Raw genomic sequence first — 18,822 nt, forward strand, 5'->3', positions numbered from 1 at the left:
AATGACTACAACAACAAAGCATGTTTAATAATAATAATTCCAACACCAAATCTCATGATATTGAAATTAATATCAATAAAAAAATATTTATAATATTTCTCATTTGCATCACAAACATTAGAATTTTGAAGATTAATTAAGGGAATTGCCAGCAGATCTTTTGAATCATTTTTTTTTTTTTTAAATTTTTGAGTTGAATTGTAGATTCCAAAGGTGACTAGTTTTTGAGAAGTTGAAATTTAGGTCTAGGGAAGGTGTTGTCTCATAAGTCATACCCTACCAAATATTATTATTTTAAATCTTAAACTATTTTCATCACCAATCAAGAAAGCTGGTTTTCTTTGCAATAATCACCCATTGCTTCATTATCCAACAAAAATCCAGTCATTGCCTTTGGCCCCAAAATTAAAACAACAAATAAAATACCATTTCTCAATTAGCCAGCAGAAATACTTGGATTTTAGGGACGATTATTCCAAAGGATTGATACTTTAAGATAAATATTGTAAATAAAGTAAAATATATTTTTATTAATTGTTTAAATAGAGTTGCTACTTCTTTATCCTCATCAACTTTATAGTGGTTGATTAAAAAATTTTGGTTAGTGGAGCATCATCAATTACCCTTTGTTTATTTATTTAATATTGCAAATAAATATTTAAAATTTTTATTATTAATAAGTTTAGTCATTAATAATAATGATAATAACACAGGGATCTCATCCTTCATTCTTCTTTATTATTGAAAAAATATGAAAATATTTATTAATTTTTATAAATATTTTATTTATTAATTTTAACTATTAAATATTTTTAAAAGATTTAAAATACTTTTAAAGTCTAATTAATATATTTTTATAAAATTAAAATATTAATTAATGATTTTTTAAAATAAAATTTTAAATAATAAATAAAATTATAAAATAATAATTAATAAACTTTCTTCTATCACACGATCTAAATAATAAATTTTAAAAAAATTAAAATCCACCAGGAGATCTTGAAATATATATTTTTTAAAAGAAAAAGAATGTGATCTTTCAACGTTTAGGTCCACCGCCACCTCCCTCCCGGCCCTACTCGTACTCTGATATATTCCCCTCCTCCTCTCCTCCTTTTCCCCACCACCACCACTCGCACACAACCCTCTGTCACCCACCGTTTCTCCTTTTAGATCTTCGGCTTCTCCCCCTCAATCTCAATCTCAATCACTATCCCAAATTTTTCTCGCAGTCATGAATTTCCTATTTCTTCACCAAACCTTTCATCCAAACTTCTGTAATTCCTATTTCACTTTCTTGTAACACTTCCTACTTTTTCATTTTCTTCTAGTTTTTTCCACTGCCAAGATGTTTTGGGTATCCAAAATTTTATCTTTATATTCAAGCTGTAAAGTTTATTTCTTTTAGTCAGTCAATGTGGTTCTTGAAAATGTTTTTTGTCCACAAACTTACCATCGTTGTATTTAATGTTTACACCTCTTAGTCCACTTTCTTGATTTCTTTTCTTTTCACTTCTTTGGATGTCAAAAATTCTTGCATGTGAAGATGGATCTAATACAATCTACATCCGGTGGTGGTGTTGGCGGTCAGATTTAGTGATACCCATTAAAACGGACTGCCGAGTTGATTACGCCAATGAAAAGGTCAGTTCGTCCACTCTTTAGCATTCTGTTGCTGATTGTGTTTGCTATTACCCTTAGCTGCCGGATCCTAATCCGCCGTAGAGGCGGCGGTTTCAGCTCAAGTGAGCTCGAAACCATTGTCATAGTTCAACCACCAATCCCAGTTTTCAACTCTACACTGCTGAAATATGCAGCTATTGATATAGGTGAAGCTCAAGCAAAACAAGAAATAGAGCATTTGTTAGAAGGTAACTTTGCTAGTCAAGCAAGGTATAGAACCTTTGCTTCTTGGCGAAGGTTCAATCACCATGATACTAGAGCTAGCTCATCCAGAGGCATCCCTGTAATGCTCAGGTCACCACAGTTCTATCGATATTGGCTAGATTTTAGAAGGGTACTGCATGATTGGGCTCGAGCCAAAAGATATCAAGCTGATATAATGAATGAGTTGATAAGCCTGGTGAAGAATCCACTTGATGGGCAAAAAGGATCAGTGGGTTCAAACAGCAAGTACAGTTCTTGTGCTGTGGTGGGAAACAGTGGGATTCTGTTGAAAAAAGATTATGGGGATTTGATTGATAGCCATGAGATTGTTATCAGATTGAACAATGCAAGAACAGGAAGATATCAGCAACATGTTGGGTCTAAAACTAATATCTCCTTTGTAAATAGCAATATATTGCATCTTTGTGCCAGGAGAATAGGATGTTTTTGTCACCCATATGGGGCTAACGTCCCCATTGTTATGTATGTTTGTCAACCTGTCCATTTCTTGGATTATACCATTTGTAATTCGTCTCACAGGGCGCCCTTGATTGTCACTGATCCACGTTTTGATATAATGTGTGCAAGGATTGTGAAGTATTACTCTTTGAAACGATTCGTAGAGGAGACTGGGAAGTCATATGATGAATGGAGCTCTGCACATGATGGTTCCATGTTTCATTACTCTTCTGGTTTTCAAGCTGTAATGCTGGCCCTTGGGATTTGTGATAAAGTTAGTGTTTTTGGCTTTGGAAAATCAACTTTGGCTAAGCACCATTATCATACTAATCAAAAGGGCGAGCTCAAGTTGCATGATTATGAAGCAGAGTATGACTTTTATCATGACCTTTCGCATACTCCTCGAGCAATTCCATTCATTTCGGACAAGTTCCAGTTTCCCCCCGTGGTAATTTATCAATGAATTTTTGCCAGTTGGATCTTTTGTTTCCAGCTCAAATGCTGTAATTGTAATCACTTCAACAAGACAGTTGGAGATTTCTGTTTCATATTCATATACCATCCCAAGGTGATTTACAATCTGTTAGGCCATTGCATGAAGTGTTCCAACAGAAAACCAAAACGATTGCATGCACATGATCATATTAAAGCTACTACATCAGAGAGATGATTTTATGCAACAAAATCCGTCAACTTCTCGGTGAGCTTCCGATTAAAATCCTTCTACACCATGCAAGACAACAGCAGAAGCATTGGACAAAAAGATCTTCTTCCAGAGGAACAAAAAGCCTTCTTAGCTCACTTCTCCTTGTGGCTCTGCAGTGTCCATCACAGCATCCTTCTCCTCGTACTTGACTCCCACCAGGAACCTTATTCTTGTCTGCAATTCCAGCGAAGTAATGAATCTTGGAAGCTAAATGGAAGTGTTAAGAGAGAACATCATTAGTACCTGTTTGGGATCGTAGACAGCATACTCATTGTATTCCAGGGGGCTATCTTTATGTTCCGACGGTATCAAGCGACCACAAGGAACCTTGATGTCACCTTCCCACATGAAGTGTTCTGATTCATCTGTTTTCTTTCTCCCCAATCCCTTTACTCCAATCTTCTTCTCTTCTAATGATTTTGTATCCTGAGTCATCAAGTAGAGAATTTTTAGGAATCTTGTTTGTTAATACAAATTACAATTTAGAAATGGAAACCAACTTGCCTCTGGTACGCTCGAAACCTCAGTAATATTATCTCCTTGGGAAACAACAGCAAGAACTAAGAATCCTTCTGGTCTATCTACAGCAGTAAAACCATATCTAGCAGCTTCTGCTGCAGCATCAGAACAAACAAGTGCCTTGCCAAACTACCAAAACAACCCATTTTGTTAGACTTCAGAATAATCGAAAAATATTTTTGTTGATGATTGATTGATTTTACCATATAACCAGGCACAGGAAGAGAACATGTAGCTGGCAAGAATCCTTTTTTCAAATGCCTTAACAAGTTTGAGCTTCTAGTTCCTACAAGACAAAAACGAAGCTGAGTTGCCCCACAGTCGAGACAAGCGAAGTTAACATTATTATGAATTGCGACAGAGATCTCACCACACCACAAAAGGACTTTGTTAGGCAACTTCTTTATTTCATCCATTGAAGGGCAGGCACTTGGCTCAACAGCAAAAACATTCTCAACTGATACTCCATAATCCTAAGTCAAAATAATTAGACAAAACAAATGCATTATCATCTGTTAACAAGATAATGTCCAAACTTCAAGTTTGAGTGGTCTCACAATGTCTCCAACTTTGATGGGTTCATAAGTTTTCTCCAGGTACTTCACAATCATTTTGTAGTCATCAGAGTCATTCTCAACTGGAGAAATTGAGCACCCCAAATTGTTGTATCGATCCGAGAGCGGGTCATCAAGGGTTGAGCCAGACATATCTCCCACAAGATGCGAGGCTACAGTTATGTCTCGGACAGTCTCGAATGCTGCTACCACCTGCAAAATAAATCCATGATCAGAAATATTGATTTGAAGAACTTCTGTAGCATGTCTGGAGTTGATAAAAACGCCTGTATTGGGTTTACATTATCTGCAAGTTCTTCATAGTCCCTCAGGATCAAAGGTCTAGTAGAGTGCATAAGAGTAAACCATCTCTGGCTGTAATCCGACCAAACTGCCTCAGACTTTTGCCCAGTGCCTTTAATTGGCTTCACTGCTTCTACAAACTGAACTACGACCTCCTCACCTGATGTGATGAGTTTATGCATATATATCAGGTGATCAGTTTATTCGCATACATGAGTGCGAGAGCGAATCGATGCAAAGGAAGCAGCGAGAAGCAAAAAATGCTCACATCTTCTCAAGTGGACATTGGAGAGCATCCCCACTGGAAGATCAGGGGGGTCTAAACCCATCTCCATCATTGCATACCTGTTCCGAGAGTTAAGACAGGATTCGAAGCACTCATTTGAAACTGAATGTGCAGGAAGCAAACTGGGAAGGACTTTATACCTATAGATCTCCTGACTGCACAAAACCTTCATAAAATTTGCAACCTTGGATTCAAGGTTGCAATGTGTTGCTGCAACTCCCAGCTGTCTTAGTCCAAGCCCTCCGTGTCTCACATCAACTCCATCATCCTATGGAAAAAAATCCCATCAAGCATGAGGCCATAGCTAATCCAGAACATAAACTGGAACACATAGCATGAATAAGTCCATAAGAAACAGATTTAACTGCACCATGTCAACAGGATAGAATTTTAATAGTTTCTTTTCGATCTTTTTCTCCCTTTCCCATGGCTCAAATTCATTTCCTGTAACTTCTTCAAAGAGCCTTGTAAACTCCTTAATAGCATTATCCACATTTTCCCACTCTTCAAGCCTCTCCTCCGCTCTGGAGTCATCACCTATTCTCCCTTTCTTGTAGTATAGATGCAAGTTACTCTCTGGTACAGAGATTAGTTGCATTACACAGTATCTACACCAAAACACACAGAAGATGAATCTACGACTCGCAGAAGGTCGATTGAAAGAACAATAATTCTAAAGAGTTCTTCCACAGTACTCGTTTATTTCTCGTCCCATGTCGCAGAGGGAGAAGGCACAGTTGTACAATATCCCATCTCTCTCGAATATCTGCCCACCTCGTTCCTGCAATTTAGTGTCTTTATGGACTCCTCTTTTACCGTATACTTTGATCTGCATTCAGAGACAGTTTTCTGATTAAAATTGGCAAGATGGGATCACTCTTGCAAGTCAAAGGAGTTTAGAGTTTATATTTACTTCGGCCGCCAGCGACTCGAGAGCTTCTTCACTGGCTTCTCGCTTATCCCATGGGATTCCTTTGCCCTCCACAGCAAGATCAGAGACGACATCATAAGCTTCCAGGGGCTGTAGTTCTTGCTTCTCTATGCTTTCGAGAAGCCATGCTTCTCTCACAACAGGTATGCCCCTCTCCCTTCAAAAGGGATTCAATGTAAATGTAAATGTTAATATTATGCTGTGTTCAATTCACAAAGCCTAAAGAAACTTCTATGCTCACATTGCTTCTGATAGCTTGGAAGAACCGCCACGTTCTCGCTCAGCCGGTGAAACAACCAGGCAATTCACCCCTGCAGAAGTTTAGGCAAAAATGCTCAAGAGAGAAAAACAGAATTGAAATCCAAACCAATTCAAAGCAAACTGTCAAAGGAAAAGTTACCAATAACAGAATTGGCGACCTTCCCTCCATTTTTCTCAATGATCTTTTTCCAGTAATGCTGCATGAATCAATGAGACACTCATCTAATTAGCAATGTAGCGCTAATATATCACAAATGATCAACTTAGCATTGCTGCTGCAATTTCAATGGAGTTCCAACCTGCTATTTTAGATTTCTATACAACCACTCTCTAATGACGTCTAATTAAAATAATGCTTTTCTCAGTAGCAGCTTAAATACTAATGCCAAACAAATCCTTAAAAGACTGCTTTTCAGAAAAGTGCTTTCTGAAGCAATGGAAAATGGACATCAAGAAACAAAACCATGGGAAGAATAGTACATACATGGGTTCGAGAAAGACGGCCAGATAAAGAAATCATCATTCCAGCAAAAGGCTTGGCCGGAGCACCTAAGTCCCGATGAGGCCGGCGGCTGGGCTCCTGATACTTCTTAAGCAACTAAAAAAGACAGAATAAAGAGGACTCCACAGAATGACTCACAACTATCGACACACAAAGCAGAAAAAACTTATCATGATAGAAAATGAAGAAAAATTAATTACATCTGCAATAGGGGTGTTTAGAACAGAATCTGGTAATTTGATTGGTTCCTCTTTCCTCGGTGGATTACTTGTCTTGAAAGTGCAACTAGACCACTCACTATAAGATCCTTTGCAAGAATACCTCGTACCATCAAATTCCAAATTGCAGTCACATAATGGACATTTCCCTAGTGCTCCCAGAAACAGCAAATCTTGGCTGTTCAAAATGAACATAATCAATACATTATCCAAGCTAATTACTTTCACTGACAATGTCCAAATGGCTAATACTTGGAATCAACTAACCATTTAGTGGTAACAGACCCATCAGAGCCAGAGGAATCTTGGTCATTCATCTCTAGTATTTCTCGCATTTGAGCAACAGAGAGATGCTCTCTAACGGATTTACAGAAATCCTCAAACTCTCTAGCAATGTCTGCCTTAGTTTTCCCATTAGCACGATCAGTTTCATGTTCGGATTTAGCCTTCTTCGGAGATTGTTCTCCATCATGTCCCTTGTTCTCTGCCTTCTGCTTCCTTGTCATCACTTTTCCTTCATCAGCAGCTGAGGCATGAGCTTGAGACTTTGTTTCATGGACCTTCACATTTCCATGCAACATAATCAACCAGCTAGTTTTGGGAGTTCAGTATGCAGTCTCCTAATTTCTACAACCTTAATTACGTAGAAATCAATCAAACCTAGTTCCCCCAAATCAACAAAATAAAATTTTATTTATGTTCATTCAAAGATAATATAATTAAAAACAATATCGATATGATAATTCAACTGGGTATTTTTCCTAGTTGCAGGATAAATGAAAATACAGAGAAAATAAACAAGAGATGAAGCAGCAACGAACCTTCATATTAGTTTTGTGGCTACAGAGATCAACTATTAACTAAGCTATTTTGAGATGATCTGCAGAATCCTTGTTGCCGCAGGAACAACATACGTCCTAAATAGACACGTAAAATGCTTGAGTAGCAAACACCATAGCTGCTGTGTCTTCCCAGCAAGACAACGTGTGTACTAAGCTTTATACTCGGTTGCCACGTGTCCAACTGGGTGCATTTGTTGACATGTGGTGATTTTGTAGTCAGTCTCCAGGGTTTATGTGGTTTTAGCGTATGCATCCATATATACATATATCATAAAATATTTTAAAGATTAATATATGACGAAAAGAACACATCTATTTCTCATTAAATGGTAAATATTTATTAAATAAAATTTAACTATTATATATGTTAATATATAAATTTAATTTAATTTAATTTTTTTTGGAAGAGTATTTTATATCTGTTAAATAGTGAAGAAAGCGATTTCCTTAGCGGTTTGAAACTTGGCAGGTTCTTGGCTGGATGGACAAACACCTGGATACATAAGCAATGCAGACATGGACTGGACCCTCTCCTCTGGATTATACGTCTGCTGTTTTCTAGCTTATGAAAAGATGGTAGTGTGCATAGTAAGTAGGCATGCCAAATCTATTCTTTATTAATTAGAATTTAAATATAATTTATCTTGAAATATTTTATGATCATGCACGTGTCTATGCTTTTCCTTTTGCGTATGTTGATTCGGAGCACTTCAATAAAATGAATATATCAATATATAAAACTAGTCCAACTACTATAATTCTTCATAAATAGTATTATAGGATTAGTTATGAATGTATTATGCAATGTTTTAAAATCCTATCCAATCAATTAGCAAAGCCAAAAAAAGATTACAATTTAATTGCTAATTATTAAATAATGATGTTAACGATAAATATTAAAAAAGTAATAGAAAAATATATAATTTTTGCTTTTTCTCCGACAAAGCATAGTGGAGGACCCTAATCTTCAGAAAAATAAACAAAAAGAAAACACATTTTTTTCGCCATTCAACTTTATATAGTTGGTAAAGCTTACCTCAAAAGTAACATAAATATAAATAAATAAATAAATAAAAATTTCAACTCCATTCATTATAGTCTACGTGCCTTGTTTGAAATCAAGGGATCGTAAAATCTTATATTCACACAGTAACCCCAAAAGTTTTATAATTCAATCATCTACGTACAATAATATATTATTATTTTTTAAAAAAATATTTGCCTCTAAATTCACATCTTAAATTGGACTGTTGATAAAAATATATAAATATATTTATAAAAAAACAGTGATGAGTGTAGGACTGCAAAATCAACTAATGCCTAATCATGCATTCTGATGTTATGTCCATCTAATCTAATCTAATCTAATCTATGGGTTGTTGGGTGTTTGATTTGGTGATATTGGACTCTTGCTAACTTGTTCATTTTGCCTTTTGACAATTAATACACACAAAACTTTTCATATCTATTGCTACTTTGAAATTAAGTTTTCTTAATTTCTACATTGATTTAAGCTTCTATATATTAATCTATTTATAAAGAAAATTTAAAATTATTCAACAAAATATTTATAATGTTGCTTAAAAAATAGAGTTAAATTTGATTAGAATACCAAAATATATATCAAGTATTAGACTATGGCTAAGGAAAATTAATGCTAGAGGATTAACAATTTCAGAAACTCATTGAATGTCCTTAAATTCTTGCATACATCATGCATTTAGTTGATAATACTTGGAAAAATATTTTAATATATTTTTTAACTCTACTTTTTTATTTTCAAAAAGCGATAATATTTAAAATAAAAACCATTTAATTTCTTCTTATGGAGTATATTGACCCTTGTGTCAATATATAATAAGCCTAACAAAAACATATGGGTAGGTGAAATTTTGCTTTTCATTATGTACCTTTAATTTACATATAATAATAATTAATTAATTTTTAAAGTAAAGTTTATTAATATATATTTAAAGTGAAGTTTTATTAACAAAATAATAATAGTCTTTTTAAAAACAAAAGAAAGATTAAAATTCACATTTTCTACGTCTTTTTTATAAGCATTCACATTTTATACATTAGTGATTAATTCTCATAATAACATTAAAATTCAATTTGTGTCCAACTCTCCCTACTCCTAACTAATAAATAACTAAATAAAATCTATATAGAGACTATGAAATATTAATTTAGTAAAAGATTGATAAACTTAATATAATAATATTAAAATTATATGCAAATTTGTAATATGAAGATCTTTCAAATTTGAAAAGAATCATTATCTTTTTAATGGGCATGATCAAATTAATTAGAAAAAATCATATGCGAAATTCTAAAATCTCAAATTTAATTAGGGTAAGAATCTAATAAAAAAAGAAATCTACCCATATTTCCATGGTGGAAGTTGAATATATATATATATAATAATAACAACTCAAATTAAAGTAGAAGACAACAAACAAAATCATCACTATAATATTAATGAAAAGATTACCAGTTAATTAGCAATGAAGCGAACAAATTTTCTCCATTAAATCTTGGAGAGTTGAGATCATCACAAAAAGCTTGAATATTCTACTCATCAAGCAGAAGAAAATTCATCAACTTCATCACCATTTCAGAAGGTAATCATCTTCTTTATTATTAATCTGCTCATCATCTCCCAGCAAGTGCTCCGTAGCAAACCGCTCCCTCTGTGCTTCCCATGCTCTTGAGAATTTTTTGTTACTGAGCACAAGCCTAGGTACGTATCAGCAGATATATGTTATATATAGCTTTCAACTCCAAAAGCAAGCGAAAAACGAACAGAACAGGGCAAGTTTCACTTTGAAGCTAGAGCTAGTGAAGGAGTTCATCTTCTTCAGAGGCACTGATGCATTCTTTGTCATCTTCAAAACCTTCAAGAGAAGGATGAGGAGAGTGACCTTTGCCAAAAGACCTAATGTGATCTTTGAGAGATCTTTTGTGTTTGAAATCTGAACCACAAGTACAATACCATAACTTTCCACAGTTCTTTTCATGGGTTCGCCAATCTCCTTTGACTGCAAAAGTTTTCCCACATTTTCTGCACATAAATGGCTTAGCTCCATGCTTTCTTTTGTAATGAGTTTGAAGGGTTCTGAAATCTTTCAATGGCTTTGCTCTTGGATGGTTTATATTGTTCTTGCAACCTTGTGCACAGCAATAACATGGTAGCCTCAGCATTGCTGCTGGTTGTGTTCCTTTTAGTGAGTCTGGTCCTCTTCTGAATTCAGATCCATGTCCCCACATATGCATCTATAAATCCAGATATCACTTCATTTTCATCAAACACAGCCAAAACTTTACTCAACATTTGCTATTGATCTTATACAAATCAAATCCCCAGTTCATATCATAATTAATTACATATAATTTTCATTTTTCATAAATATTATGACATAATTTACCAATAATTATGTATTTTTTGGATTTATAATCAATAAAAAGAAATACAAATGGGTTAAGGAATGAGTATCCAATAAAGTAGCATAGCTCCTTCCCCACTCCTAGGGTTGGGGGGGCCTTTTTATCTCTTTATATCTTTAGATAATTGTTTTCAACTACTTGTATAGTTTATATTGCCTCCTGATATAATCATTTTCAGTCTCTTTACACATCTCCTTTTGCATCCACTTTCATCTCTTCAATCATTTTGTGCTACTTAATTATTAACCCCTTTTATTAATTTCATATGATTTCCACTTCCCTTGGCTTTCACATGTAAGGGGAAGCAATAATTAATAGACAAGAAAACCTTAATTTTCTTAACCGAGGGAGAGGAAGAAATATCATAGTGAGGAAAGAAAACAACAGTAATCGAGAGTAAAATATGTGTGATGAATCTAGTTGAATAAGGTATAAAACTTGGAATCCCAAGTTGTAAGTGTGGAATTTCATTGTGGGTTTTATGTATATTTCAAATCTTTTACCTTGATAACTAGTTTTTGGAGTGTGAATCTGCCAAGTCCATAAAAATATAGTTTGAGTCTTATATAATTAAAATCATATAAGATCTATTTTTATATAAACTATTCGGTTTTTCGAAATTCATTGACTCTTTGAATTTGCGACGGAAAGATCTATTAAGAGAGTAAAACACTTTCTTTCAAATTTTAAAAGCACTCTATACTAAAATTCAAATACTAAAATTCAAATTTGATATTTCTAATTAAAGGAGAATGATCCGTACCATCCCATCTCACTTTTTTGAGATAAAATCATACAAAATCTATTAATTATAAGCCAAGTATAAAATACTAAAAATATATTAAAAAAAATAGATACGCAACTTAAATAGATATTAGAAGAGTGCCACTATTTCAACCTTTTTCACATATAATTTTTTTTTTGTTAGTTTGAGATTCGATATCATACTATTATGAAAACGACACTAATATCATTTTGATTTTCACATATAAACTTCGACTACTGTATGGAAGTATATGCACAAATATATATTTAGGCATGGTAAGCATATAATGCATCATAGAAATAAAATGTTTATTTGCTTTTGCATCAAATTAACTAGATAAAAAAGAGGGGAAAAAAAAGAGATTATCTTCTTCTGATCATACAACCTGCAGGAAATATTTATATTTAAAAAGAATGGAAAAAAGAAGAGCTAAATTTGAATCATTAGACCCTCTCTGCAGGTTTAATTTTAAGGCAAAAGTAGTGTTGTAATGATCATGTTAATTTTTCAAAATTATGTACGATAATCACTGATTAAAAGATCAACTTTACATGATCTTTTTACCAAGATACGCTGTTTTAGTTACTTGTCCCTACATAGAATACACTCTTCATCAAACTGCTACTTTCCCCCATAATTTAAGCTATAACAAAGTCTGTCTCTCTCAAACACCAACCACAGAGATAGAAAAACAAGCAGTTTGCTTATGATCAGTGTCTACAATTATATCATCATGTAAATTCAACAAAGAAAAAAGAAACTGAAAGAGAGAATCATGCACCAATACTTTATGATTCCCAATTCTGAACATTCGTAGTATCAAGAGAAAATGGACTCTACGGATAGAAAAGAAAAGGAAAGAAAAGAAATTCACAGAGAGATAAATCACGCATACCCAACAATTTATAATCATTAGTCTTGATCCAGAAGAGAATATGGAGAAGATTAAACGAACCTGCATGTTGTTGTACCTATTGAAGGTTTTGCTGCAGATGGAGCACTCAAACTGCATAGGTCCTACAAGGATCTGAGCAGGAGTCGGGATCCAAAACCTACTCTCTGTGTTGAAAGAGCAGTGTCCATGGATACTTTTCTTCATGGGCTGTTGCTGTTCTTTAAAATCAAAAACTTTGGTCTCAACTTGAGAATCTCCACTACTGTTAGGTAGTCCAATGTGCAAAGCCACTGTTACCTTCTGATCAATCTTCTCCTCTTTAGTTTCTTGCACTCCCATATTCTCTTCTTTCAATGGTTTATTCTCTGTGAGTCTGCTTAGAAGAGGCAAGCATTGGATGGTTTCTTTCACAATTTCTTGCTGCTGAGGCTGCTGCTGTTGTTGTGGGTACAAGAGAGGAAGCTTTAGTATGCTCATGGGGTTTGTGAGCTGAACTTGTTGAGTCACAGAGGAAGAAGAGGAGGAAGAAGATGAAGTAAGTGAAGAAGAAGAAGAGGAGGAGGAGGAGGATGGCTTGAGCCATTCAATGAAAGGAGGAGGTTGAAAGCAAAGATTGTTGTTGTGTAGATGATAGTTCCATAAACCCATAATTTTGTGAGAAGTGAGAGGAAGAAGCCCTTGAAATTCTCTCACAAAGATGGTTTATATGTAGACTTTATGTGGGAAAGCTTTGCACTGCTCAAAGGTTGGTTTTTAAAAGATGGTTTGGTTTGGTTTGTCTTTTGGGAAGTCTTTCTTCTCTACTCCTCAACCTTGAGAGAGAGAGAGAGATTAGTGGTGGGGTTAGAGAAAATGACATGCAAAAATGGGACTGATCAATAAATGAAGAGAATCCTAGAATAGTTTTTGGACTATTTATTTATAATAATGACACAACTTGGATATAATGATAATTATAATTATTATTATCATGAAAGAGTAGAGACAATTATCACTCTTTCTTTGGGTGATAATTAAATATAAATTTAATTATTTTTTATAAAAAAATTACTATTTAATTTCTATATAATAAAAAATTTACTAATTAATTTTTTAATTTTAAAAATATTTTAGAGCGTTCTTAAAATTTTAAAAATTCTATGGTGCTGCTTTTTAATTATTTTTAATTAAATAGTTTATATTTTTATAAAATTAGAAATCAATTAAAAATTAAAATAATATTAGTAACTAAGATTAAATTAAATTTCATATTCATGGAATTTGAGGCATGAGCTCACACATGGAAGGAAGGAAAAAAGAAAAAGGAAAAAGGAAAGAGCATTTGGTCAATACCTAAAAGAAAAAGAAAATGATATCTTAATCCTATAGACCTTGAGGGAATTTTCATTTCATGTTTGGTGCAGTTATATATTTTATTTCTAGATGATGACCTCTACATATAAATTTTTATTTCTTTTTAATGTTAAATTTCAATATAAGCTGCGGAAAAGTAAATTTCTTCTTCATAGTAATTAATTAAATTTTTCTTTTTTTTTTAATTACTACTATATAAAATAGTAATTCGAGCAAGTTTTCGCATATATATGTAGATTAATTTTTAAATATATATATTACAATTTTCAATATAGGCTGCATGAGATTTTGTTTTAGATTATTAAAATAATATTTTGTTGGTGTATTTTGAGTGAGATATAATTAATTAAATTTAAAATATAATAAAATAAATAAATAAATACAATTTTGGATTTTTGTATACATGTGAACAATCCAATTAAGTAATGACAAAGTCTGTTGGGAATTTTTCTTTTCCTTTTTGGAATAATATATATATATATAAATAACACTAATCTAATTTGTTCTCTTTCTCTAAAAAAACAGTAATACCCATTAAAATTTAAATCATTCCCAGATCCATTACCAAAACAATGATTTTAGATATATAAAATCGAGCTGATCGAACTTTCATTTTCATATAAAATCGAGCTGATCCCGCGTAAATGGATAAGGAAGTAGGAAGGCAGCGACGAGCAAAGGGTAAAAAATGAAGGCAAAACTTGCTGCAAAATTCAGTATTTCCTTGATGATGACTGCCATGCATATGTCCTTGATGCCCTACGCTACCAACTATATGGAATCCTTTCAGACACCTTTTAATTATTTAAGTCGCTACCTTAACTTCTTTTTTCTTACACTTATAGTGGACAAAAATGTACAAGATGATATGACCTTCTTGCCCATGTTTAAAACGTTATCGATTGTATCTTATATAAGTGTGATGATTTCATTTTCTTTTTTATAAGAAAATTCATATTCAGAAGAAAATTAATTCAAATCTAAACGTTTACATGCTAAAAGGAAAAATAAGAAAAAATCTCCGTATATAAGCAGAGGCTCTAAAATACTATCTACCACCAAGTAAGTATCCAAAGAAAAGCAGCAATGATGAAGAAAAAGCCAGCAGTAGAGGAAGTGTGACTTTAGATAATTATTAAATTAAATAATTATATATATATATATATAGAAATTCGTGTAAAATTAATTAATGTTTATATACAAATTTAATTTTTATTAAATTAGAACAAAACTGCCACATACCAAAAGTTATTTACTTTATATTATTGATTGATTTAAGTTAAGGTTGTTTTTAATAAGTTTTATTTTAATAATATTGAGTCATTTTTAAAACTATAAGTTCCAACTCCCAAATTTAAAAAAAAAAAAATTGTACATTTCTCTTTTAAGCAAGAAATATCATACTTATATGGTTAGCAAAAGATATTTATGGAAGAAAATAAAATAAAATAAAGAAAGAGGCCCACGAAAGTGTGAAAATGTAAGAAAATGCCTGAAATCTAATGAACAAAAAGATGGAGCCCACACTGCCAAAATTATGGAAACACATTGTGGAAATTTACTTTGGAGGTTATAAGCTATGGTTAAACCTTTGAAATCATTTTTGCCGACAACCAAGATATCTTAACCGGATTTTCAGGGGATGAAACCAACCCCATAGCTTCCTCTTTCTTTTTTTTTTTTTTTTCTAACTTTTCTTTATGTACCTTATATCTACAGTGTATGATTCTCTACCACAAAATCCAAAGCTCAACCCATTGATTTCCAACATATATACACACATTTCCTTCACTCTTTTTCCCCTTTCATACATTAATCATGCTCTGCTAAAGCCTTTTTCTTGGACTTTATTATGTTGTCAAGCCATACCTATGCATGCATACCTGCTTATCTCTCTCTCTCTCTCTCTATATATATATATATATATATATTTCACACCAATCAGATATTAATAATTGAATTATATTTTTTAAATCATTAAATTTTAAATCAGTCAAAATTAAATAAAAAAAGTAAATCCCATTTCAAATTTTAATCAAAAGAAATTAATTACTATAACATTACTACTCTCACTATTAAAATTAATTATTTTAAATTAAATAAAAAAATAAATATAAAAAATTATTTAAGTCAATTTTAATCAGACTGTTACATTATTAGACTTACAGCTATTTCTCGTATTTATATAAACCGAAAGTGCATAAACTATATATTTTTTTAGGTCACAGACTTAATAGGAGTATTGGAGCTTATTAGGCAAGTGACCTGCTTTTCTTACTTTCAAAAGGAGAAAAACTGAGACAAGAAAATATCAACGATACCAAAAAGCTAATCCTTAGAAATCTTCAAAAAAGAATTTCATACTAGATTTTTTAAATATATATATATATATTTTTTCTTTTATTTTCTAGATTTTAAGACTTTTATTAATATATTTTAGCTCTCATATTTGTGTTATTGATTATATAGAAATTTTATTGATTGAATGGTATTTTAAATTTAAAAAAATATATAGTCAAAAGTGTCACCTATATATATATGCAATTACGCCTATATAAATTAGGTTGTTTAAACCATAGAAAATAATAAATTTAATATATCCTTGCCTAAAACCCTATTTTCAAAATAAATAAAATTAAAAATTATTGCCTATCTTCCAAATTATGAATTTTATGTCCCATTTTTTTTACCTTTCTTACAATTATTTATTTAAAAAAATTTAAATAATTTTTTATAAAATTATATATAATTTTAATTTTTTTATTAACTTAAAAAATTAATTAAATTAAATTCTTGTAAATAATTAAAAAACTATTTGTTCAATGAAAAGTCATGATAAAATTTTGAAACCAATCATGACGTCTCTTTTTTTTTTTTTTGGAGAAATAGTAATTATAGTATTAATCAATTTATTACATGATTAATTTAATTATATGATAATTAACTAAAAAATTACAATCAGCATATATTAATTAGTACAATTCCTTACACTTGAAGAAAATACTATTACATGAATGGAAGTTTAAGTAAAATGAAATCCACAAATCAAACAAAAATGATAGAATGGATTAATTTCTGCACTTTTTGGGTATTAATATTTATTTTTAACAACTAGTAAAAATTTTAAATAAAAAAATAAAAGTCTAGTTTGGATTTATTAGAGTCACCGTGATCATAAGATCATGGGTGCATAAACGTAGCCGAAATTATGGAAATTATGAATTTTTTTTCTACTCAATTTTTTTGACTTGACTTCATTTTTCTTAATAATTTTCAACTCAGAAATGATTTCTTCTTTTTCGGAAAAAAAAAAAAAAAAAAAAAGACTTTGATGTTATATTTTCTAAAGGTCTTAGTGGTGAGAAGCCTTATTTTTCTATCGTTTCATAAGGGGACACATTTTTATGGTTGAGAAAATCAATTAAGACCATTTTCAATAATTCCCACAAAATACGTAATTTCAGTTTTATAAATTATATATTACAAATAATGAAAATAAAAATTTCTGGAAAGAGTAAGTGGTCAATCCAATGAGTTAGCTTAGCTATTGTTTCTATATTATCATCATTTCTTCATCTTAAAGTCCTACATTTGGTCTTCTTATACCAAAATTTATCACAAATTTCCATTGATGGGTAAGTTTCCTCAATTGGGTGTCATTTTATATATAAATATTATCACTAATTTAATTAAAATAAATAAAAAAAAATTATTCTTTCTTAATATAACTCTATTAAAAATTAAATAATTTATTTTATCCAATTAAATAAATACATATTCGTAAGTAAATTAATAAGCGAGTATTTATAAAAGGAAATGACCTAAAATTTTAGGCATATAAAAAATGAAAATAAGTCTATTTTTTTAAAATGGTAATTAAATAATTTTTTTTAAGAATAATTTCATGCAACCAAACAAGTTGGACCCAAATAATAAGTAACCCTATTGCAATCATCTCAACTTTCTATGTTGGCCTAATTCCAAACTTTCCAATATTAGGGTTTGTGGAGGTCACAAATCTAGAATTAATTGGAAAAATCAATTCTAATTTTCCATCATAACTTCTCCATTTTGATGGTCTTCATGGAGTTTTGCTTTGTTCAACAATTAATTGGGTGGACCAAACTCACCCAATTTCTAGATTTTAATTAATTTATCAAATTTTATTATATTTTAGATATTTTCATTTTAATTTTTGCATATTAACATTAAATATACCCTCCAATCTTTTTCATTAATAATTAATAAAGTATTTTTTATTTAATTAGCCTGCTATCCACTGTTTAAAAATATCTTAATGACTAGGGTTTGATTTCCTTCTTTATCTCTCAAATTAATTATTCTTTCTAATGGATGAATTAACTCTAATTAATTAATAAAATAAATGAACTATGAATTTATGAATTTTTTTTCCTCTTCATAATGAGAATATGACTTAAATATAAAAAAAGGGTATGATTCATGTGGATGTAATGCTGACATCAAAGAAGAGACATATATAGGGTTTGGTGAGTTTTGTGTTCAAAAGTGGAGAGTGTAATACATAAATTAAACATTGTTGTGATGGGATCTTTGTGACACACACACTCTAGAAACTACATTAATTTTTGGTCAATCTAGTAGAATTTTTTTAACAATAATTAAATAAATAAATAAATAAAAATATAGCTGCCTGCTTCAGTTGACTTGACTTAGGTCTCTTCCTCTTCCAAATTAATTGCAGTTTCTCAATGGAATTGTACCAAACTTGGAGAATTAGCCCATTGAAAGGGCTTTCAATTAGGTATCGATGTTCGTTTATTCGGTTGTAATCCAAACAATTAGTCCGATAAAATTCGGCTTTTTTTCTTTTATTAATTCTCCGACTATTTCATAAAAATAATATTTTTTATA

General features: G+C 31.5%; 3 protein-coding genes across 3 annotated transcripts; 1 reads left to right on the forward strand and 2 right to left on the reverse strand.

The window, feature by feature from the left end:
• Positions 1 to 1,074: 1,074 nt before the first annotated feature.
• LOC110625472 (beta-1,6-galactosyltransferase GALT29A) lies at positions 1,075 to 3,568 on the forward strand. The gene has a single exon (XM_021771073.2). It carries the CDS (start codon positions 1,637 to 1,639, stop codon positions 2,807 to 2,809), a length of 1,173 nt encoding a protein of 390 aa, XP_021626765.1. The 5' UTR covers positions 1,075 to 1,636; the 3' UTR covers positions 2,810 to 3,568.
• Positions 3,085 to 8,161, reverse strand: LOC110625473 (protein ADP-ribosyltransferase PARP3). Its single transcript, XM_021771074.2, has 17 exons — positions 6,894 to 8,161; positions 6,609 to 6,804; positions 6,391 to 6,504; positions 6,046 to 6,103; positions 5,887 to 5,956; positions 5,628 to 5,802; positions 5,410 to 5,543; positions 5,085 to 5,322; positions 4,855 to 4,982; positions 4,697 to 4,773; positions 4,428 to 4,588; positions 4,129 to 4,338; positions 3,942 to 4,044; positions 3,775 to 3,857; positions 3,557 to 3,700; positions 3,296 to 3,478; positions 3,085 to 3,226 (listed from the first exon to the last, which is right to left on the reverse strand). Exons 1-17 carry the CDS (start codon positions 7,205 to 7,207, stop codon positions 3,140 to 3,142), a joined length of 2,475 nt encoding a protein of 824 aa, XP_021626766.1. The 5' UTR covers positions 7,208 to 8,161; the 3' UTR covers positions 3,085 to 3,139.
• Positions 8,162 to 9,925: 1,764 nt separating this feature from the next.
• On the reverse strand, positions 9,926 to 13,338 carry LOC110625973 (zinc finger protein WIP3). Its single transcript, XM_021771684.2, has 2 exons — positions 12,637 to 13,338; positions 9,926 to 10,744 (listed from the first exon to the last, which is right to left on the reverse strand). Exons 1-2 carry the CDS (start codon positions 13,222 to 13,224, stop codon positions 10,307 to 10,309), a joined length of 1,026 nt encoding a protein of 341 aa, XP_021627376.1. The 5' UTR covers positions 13,225 to 13,338; the 3' UTR covers positions 9,926 to 10,306.
• Positions 13,339 to 18,822: the final 5,484 nt, after the last annotated feature.

The sequence above is a fragment of the Manihot esculenta genome, chromosome 11 (assembly GCF_001659605.2).
Source record: "Manihot esculenta cultivar AM560-2 chromosome 11, M.esculenta_v8, whole genome shotgun sequence".
NCBI lineage: Eukaryota > Viridiplantae > Streptophyta > Magnoliopsida > Malpighiales > Euphorbiaceae > Manihot > Manihot esculenta.

Bases quoted from the DNA above. Each gene is read 5' to 3' on its own strand.
- LOC110625472 (XM_021771073.2), top strand. From the start codon at position 1,637: ATGAAAAGGTCAGTTCGTCCACTCTTTAGCATTCTGTTGCTGATTGTG.
- LOC110625473 (XM_021771074.2), bottom strand. From the start codon at position 7,207: ATGTTGCATGGAAATGTGAAGGTCCATGAAACAAAGTCTCAAGCTCAT. The intron at 5,957-6,045 runs GTAACTTTTCCT...AAACTTCTGCAG, and splicing joins GGTCGCCAATTCTGTTATTG to GGGTGAATTGCCTGGTTGTT. The intron at 3,858-3,941 runs GTGAGATCTCTG...TTTGTCTTGTAG, and splicing joins CAAAGTCCTTTTGTGGTGTG to GAACTAGAAGCTCAAACTTG.
- LOC110625973 (XM_021771684.2), bottom strand. From the start codon at position 13,224: ATGGGTTTATGGAACTATCATCTACACAACAACAATCTTTGCTTTCAA. The intron at 10,745-12,636 runs GTTCGTTTAATC...CTGGATTTATAG, and splicing joins ATAGGTACAACAACATGCAG to ATGCATATGTGGGGACATGG.